General features: G+C 34.3%; 1 protein-coding gene across 1 annotated transcript; it reads left to right on the forward strand.

The window, feature by feature from the left end:
• The first annotated feature begins 61 nt into the window (after nt 1-61).
• LOC128996653 (uncharacterized) lies at nt 62-1,685 on the forward strand. Its single transcript, XM_054422080.1, has one exon. It carries the CDS (start codon nt 136-138, stop codon nt 919-921), a length of 786 nt encoding a protein of 261 aa, XP_054278055.1. The 5' UTR covers nt 62-135; the 3' UTR covers nt 922-1,685.
• The last annotated feature ends 5,119 nt before the right edge of the window (nt 1,686-6,804 follow it).

Below are 6,804 nucleotides of genomic sequence, written 5' to 3' on the forward strand. Positions count from 1 at the left end.
TGACTCATTGGTGACTGTCAAGATTGTCAAGTTAAGTTGCGTCGTCTTAAGTAAACGTAAACTCTATTCTAACCTTTGTAGAAAAACACGATTTTGTTCAGTTTCTGTTGGTTAATTTTGCATTTACCCGGAAAAATGAGTAGTAATTTTACACACTTGATCGTGATACGATATTACAAGCCAGGAGATGAATTCCAGTGTCGTGAAATTGTGAAAGAAGGAGCTATGTCAACAGTTAACAATGCATTTTTCTCCTTAATTGAGGTTACCTTCCAATTGATGGTTTTATCTACAGCAGTAATGTTTATATTTTTTGGACTGCCATTTACACTGTGCCTTTGTTCCATTCCCGCAGTAATAATCTTTATGTACTTTTGCGTCTGGGCAGGCCACACATTTAAGGCGTTGGAGTTGACACAAGATTTGATCAACATCCCGAGGGTCTACATGTCTTCTGATACAACTGGGTTCTGGGTTGCAGAGGCATATGAGCCATTTTTTATGAGCAAGGAACCATCTCAATTTAAATATCATATTCTATCAGAGAAAGAATTCAAACAAAGAGAATTTGAGAAGAATTCTTACCGTAGATCTCTTGTTGGGACAGTAGGTATTGTAAGAAGTGTTGCTTCGGAAGATAATGCCTGGTTACGAAGAATGGCAGTGAAACCTAAATATCAACGTATGGGTATTGCCAAAGCACTTCTCAGTGAAGCGTTGCACTTTTGTAGTGAAAAGGGATATCAAGGTGTTGAGTTGGTCACAACGGAATGGCACGACAATGCAAGAAACATGTATGTAAAGAAAGGTTTCCAGTTGAAACAAATGTATCACAAACAATTAATTGGCAGCGTTGTAACAGTTCTAATTTATCAATTGTTCTATAAAATTCAACAAAAAAATATTTCTGTTACTCCTTAGGTTAAAATGACGTTGTTTGAGACATTATTAAGTATTGAAAACATATGAAGAAAGTTAAGGTTAACAGTGGGCCTAAATTATACTACATTTTGGCAAAGTAGGTATTAACTTAAGAGTCTTCCTTAGTGGAAGCCATGTTGGATTTCTTCCCCATAAGAACAATGTTAACTTTGGGTCCAAATATCTCATCAGCAAATTGTCATATAATTATGGATAAGGAGTTAAATTTAAGGAATTGCGGTCCTCTAGAGATTGACGTTTTTTATTTCACAATTTTTAATTTTTATAATGAATAATTGATTATTAATTAGCTTAAAATTAAGCTAATTATTGAAAGGAAATGAAAATGGATTTTCGAAATTCAAAAACCTCAGTCACGAGTCTATTATGTTAAAAATACAAATTATAAATTTCAAAGCTATATCTTAACAAATAACGCCGTTACGTGTCCACAAATGATGTATATTTAACATTGTTCTTATGGGGAAGAAATCCAACATGGCTACCACTAAGGAAGACTCTTAAGTGACCAAGTTCATTAACCAACAGACATCTTGGTAAGTTAAGATAAGTTACCTAACCTGATATTTTTCATTCATAGTACGTTTATTGAAATTATTTGTACAACCTCGATAAACTACAAAGATGTTACACTCCTGTCAAAATTAACACTAGCAGGACACTGTTTGAATTTGAAATTACCGTACTAAGTTAAGACTTAACTTATGTGTTGACGTTTTTCTAACTTAGATGTTTTTACAAAACTGGCAATTAAAGTTTAAAACTTAAATATAAACTCTATAAGAGCCTATTTACTGAACTTAGTATTTTAACTTAAATATTACTGAGTAAATTTGAAATTTTTTATATTTTATTCAGATCGGACTATGGGAATCCGGTTTTATTTACGGTAAAAATATAGTTTTTCCCCATTTTTGAGCCTGAAAACAAAAAATTTCACAATTTCGTTCCAAACCATTTTATAGAGCTTAAAAAAACAAATAATTTAGTATATTGAAGCGTTATTAAGCGCCTAATGGTTACGGAGAAAATTCCAAGATTCCCATGTTATTCTTATGTAGAATAAGTTAACTGTTGTAGTTTGCTTGTTTATGAACAAATTTTGATCAAATTTGGAAAATAACATTAATCTCTTACCAAACTTACTCTTTTAATTTTATTTAAATAAGGAATAAATTTGATATTATACAGCCTTCTTAGATTACTTTAGGCTATACATTTTATGAGCATTTGCAGCAATATTATAAGACTGATCTAGCATTATTAAGAAACCATAGTTATACTTATAAAGAGAAAGTTAATTTTTGGTATTGTATATGCTTAATAGTTATTACAATAGATCAAATATAGCCTACTTACTCTCTTAAGTTAGTAGATTTGTCATCCTTTTGGATTAGCTGAAGACAGTTTTTTTCTTAGTTCTGTCTGGTGCACTGTAGGGGTACACGACCCCTATAAATTGTTTACAATTTGTTCCTTGTTATTTCAGTCATTTAACTTCCTTTGGTAAAAAAAACCAATCTAATCAAAACGATAACTAATTCGTTCTAGTTAGACCCACCATATTAAACAAGAACAGTAAAGCACAAACCATGAAATCAACCCTAAAATACCTAATACTGTAAAAACAAAACGTTGTCGACACTAGCGATCAGTGTCACTAACATGAACTAGACACATAAAATGAGCTTCAAAACTTACAATGAAATGTGAAGTCTACTTGTGTTAGTATGTTATTACCTACCAGCATTGTTTTTATGTTCACAGATCATAAACCTAAAATTTGAGCTATTTAGTTAGGCCAACAATTTTGATGAAAAAAGCATGTACAATTTTGGTACCGTACTTTAGTGTAAAGCATGACATATTTATTTAACTTAGTACTGTAATAAACTTTACTTGTCCATTTTTTTTATTTTGATTGCCCCATAGGCCTTTGTGATTGTACAAGACTGTTGATACGACGGGTGGCTTTTTTATAAGGGCCATTTTTGCGCACGGCTCCGTGGGTCGTGTGTACGCCGCAACTAGGCTCCTCACCATTTACTGGCATAATTTGTGAACAGAATGACACCATTTCCAGCTTTGTACGCTTCGCTGTGTGTTTGTAAACATTATTAAATTATAGAATCTCTCGCTTTGTGCAAGATAAGGTCAGTGATATATCTGACATATCCGATGCCGACATTTATCGCCAGATGACTAAAGGTTATCCACTAACGCAATGAATGAGGGTTAAGTAAGGAAATGGGGGGGGGGGGGGTACCCGCCCCAGCATTGATGTATAATAAATACATTGATGCGCCCCAGTTCCTTCCGAAATAAACATTTTTAAGGCCAATTTTAAACTGCCTAGCTCATTATCTCATTACCCCTCTATCATTGCCAGACAGTAAGCAGCGAGGTGGCTCGTTGCGGCGTATATGGAAACTACGGAGCTATATGCCCAAACGGCCCTTACTTAAAAATGCCCCTCATATTTCTTACTCATTTTTAATAGGCTAATTTGGTATTTCTGTATTTTTCTTACTAAAATTTGTAAATATTGTAAAAATATAGTCTATATTTTAAAAATAATTTGGTTTACATCATTTTCCTAAATTTATCTGTACTGGTAGGAAACCTTCTATTAAATATTTATCCTAAATTTGGTGTACCCAATTTCCTGTTCAGATAATTAGAACATGTTTGAATAAGCTTCTCACATACATTATGGTATATTTTTTGTCTTATTTTAGTTACTTTGATAATTTACTGTGACATCAAAAATGCTATAGTTTACAGGAAGTTTTTACAGAAAGTAAAAGTAGAAGTAGTCTACATTAACACTCTTCCTCCATTTTTATCTCAAAATGACTGCAACTCTAACATGGAAATGTCTTGTTCTATCAAATGTCAAAGATCATAATTGTATAGCTCCACATTTCACATCAACTCATTAAGCTAAAACTTTTTACATTTTAGTTAATTTAAGGTTGTATCCAATAGTCAATGGTTGTAGCTAGTTCTAGAATTTAATTGAACTTAGTTCATCAAGCCTTTGAACGAGCAAGCTGATGTAATTAAAGAGTTGTTTATTTTTTAAGAAAAACTTTCCATCATACCATATTAAAAAGGTAAACCTTAAATGCTTCTATTAAAATAGATGGGATGTCTTCAGTAAGTATCCATAGTGTTGGTTCAATAGCAGATTCTTGTTAATTCAAAATTGGTGGACCGCACTAAGTTTGAACTATCAAGAGGTTCAATTTATCGGTAGAAAAAGAATCAAGTTAAGAAGATTAATTTTTGTAACATTTAGGGCACAGAAACAGCTTATTTAAGTAAAAAAACCTGTTTTTTTGTTTCCTTCTTGCTCGTGATTCTTACGACATCAATAACATTATTTAAGATAAAAAGTCTGTTAGAAAACACATTTTTTCTGTTTAACCCTTTCAGCGCTATGGGACGATATATCGTTGTGCGTCTTTTCCCTGAAAAGTGGTTTGGAACGATATATTGTTGTTTGCATTCCATGCCATCCGAAAAGTGCTAAGCGACAATATAACGTGCTGGCGCGACTTTCAATCGTTTGAGTTTAAATGATCTGTTGACTCGGTTGTTATTTCGAAACAGCAATGATTTCTTTTGATTCCTAATCCCATCGAGGCCCAATATATCGTTCCTTAGTACTTTTGAGATGATATTTTTTTTTCGGGGTTAAAGGAATTTTCAAATGCTTTCGCTACTTCTGACTTCATTCTACCACTTCTCCTGCTGAAATCACTTATTTTCTGCAATCGACTTGTATTATTTATGTTAAGTTGCCATGACAGTACAGCTTCAGCTACAGTTCCACTCAACAAACACAGCGAACTAAAGAACTTACTTTGCTGTGCAAGAAGAACTTAGTTTTTTAGCAGACAATTACTGCTCTAACTTAAAAACAAAGCTACTGTGCCTCAGGGTGTAGTTTCCTGTTTTGAGAGGAATAAATCCAGATTCACCTCCGTCCCTTTGAATTATATTGACTTCGGCTCAAAACACCAAAAGTTCAAATTACCGCGTGTTCCAAATCAGCCTGCCATCTGCTTGAACTTTGAAACACAGGGTGTATCAAAATGTACAGTATAACTTTGAATTCTCAGGGGATGTCTATGGACTGAGCTTTGATTTCGAATCATCAAAAGCCTTGATTTATTGAGTGTTTGCGTTACCAAGAGTAGACTATATATGACTACTGCTTCTAACAATACATTTATAAACACACTAGCTGTAACCCGCGGGCTTTGCCCCGTTTAACTTCTTAATTTTCAAGATTATCTCGTTCGCATGGCTCAATCACGTCCTGGTTGAAGTTTGTTCGCTACGCTCACTCACCTTTAGGTTGGAGCTCATTCGCTACGCTCACTCACCTTTAGGTTGGAGCTCGTTCGCTGCGCTCACTTGCCTTCAGGTTAGCTCGTTCGCTACGCTAACTCGCCTCCAGGTTGAAGTTTGTTCGCTACGCTCACTCACCTTTTGGTTGCAAATTAGCTGTTGTCATAAATGTAAAAGAAATAATAGTGCTGCACCCTGTTGGTAATTTTTGTAACTTTAACGCTATTGAACATCACAGAACAGAACCAACTTGTTTAATTGAAACAGCTGTTAAGATTCAATAATTTCATTTCTCATAAGGTTAACATGGGAAACTCCAGAGCCACTGGGGCGGAGCCCGAAAGGATTTTTGAAATAAGAATATGCCTATATGTTAATCGGGAATGTGAGCTATCATCATGCCAAATTTCAGCCCAATCCGACCAGTATTTTTCGCGTTCACTTGTCACAAACATACATCCATACATCCATACATCCATCCATACATCCATACATCCAAACTTTCTCATTTATAATATTAGTAGGATTTCCAATAGACTTTAAAAAACTATTTTTCAATGAACAAGGGTTTAAAATTTAAAACATATTAGCGATATTTTAGTAAATATAAAGTGGCGGATCCAACATTTAGCTTATAAGCAATAGCGAAAAGTAAATAAAAGAAACGATGATCAAGAAGTTATTTATAAACAACTAGCTGTGTGCCCGTTCTACGCACGGGGATCTTATAGTAGTCAGTTGAAACCTTCTTATATTAAGATTAAGAACAGCAATTAGTTTGCATATTTGCAGATATGCTGGCAAAACTATTATATTATAAACCTTCGCAAATACAGTATCTGACAGTTCAAGCCAAAATAAATGCTTCGCAATTAAATGTCACCCGGATCGTGTTGGTCCATATGTCCAATGATTAAACTAAAAAATCTTTTTCCTACAGTCACCCGACAAAGTTGGCTTCCCTGTACTGTTTATAGTACAGAAAGCTGCTAATTGCTGCATATTTATACTTTGCCGCACGGTTTATACTTTGCCGCACGGTTTATACTTTGCCGCACATCAGGATTCCAACCAAACAACACAAAACAGCGTGGTTTTATTATGCACGTAATCCGTGTACGCTTGGAAATAGGTTGGCAACACTTAAAGATAATAATACTATGAACAGCTGATTGACTATTATAACTACGATTTAACCTGTCATTTCGTGTTTATAGTTTTGGTATTTCTGAACTTTCTGGACTTTTCTTTTAAACGTTTTTAAAACATTCCTACGGTCTTAATAAACAAGAAAATACCTTTAAAGCATTTTTTTTAGGCGCGGAAACCACTTCAAATTACAAAAACATACGGAACTATATTCTCAAAAGACGGAGCACATTTCTTGCCGAGGAAAAATAGCGGAGTGATACGGACCACGGGTACTACTTTCTCCAGGGCACCATTTGTGTAATTGTGTTGCTAGCTGAACCTAAAAACGTGTTGTATAGTGTTTGAAAGACT

Source organism: Macrosteles quadrilineatus, unplaced genomic scaffold, assembly GCF_028750875.1.
Source record: "Macrosteles quadrilineatus isolate MER2022 unplaced genomic scaffold, UCM_ALF_1.0 Scaffold_6__1_contigs__length_79288215, whole genome shotgun sequence".
NCBI lineage: Eukaryota > Metazoa > Arthropoda > Insecta > Hemiptera > Cicadellidae > Macrosteles > Macrosteles quadrilineatus.

Excerpts from the sequence above, each read along its gene's own strand:
- LOC128996653 (XM_054422080.1), top strand. The coding sequence starts at position 136 with ATGAGTAGTAATTTTACACACTTGATCGTGATACGATATTACAAGCCA.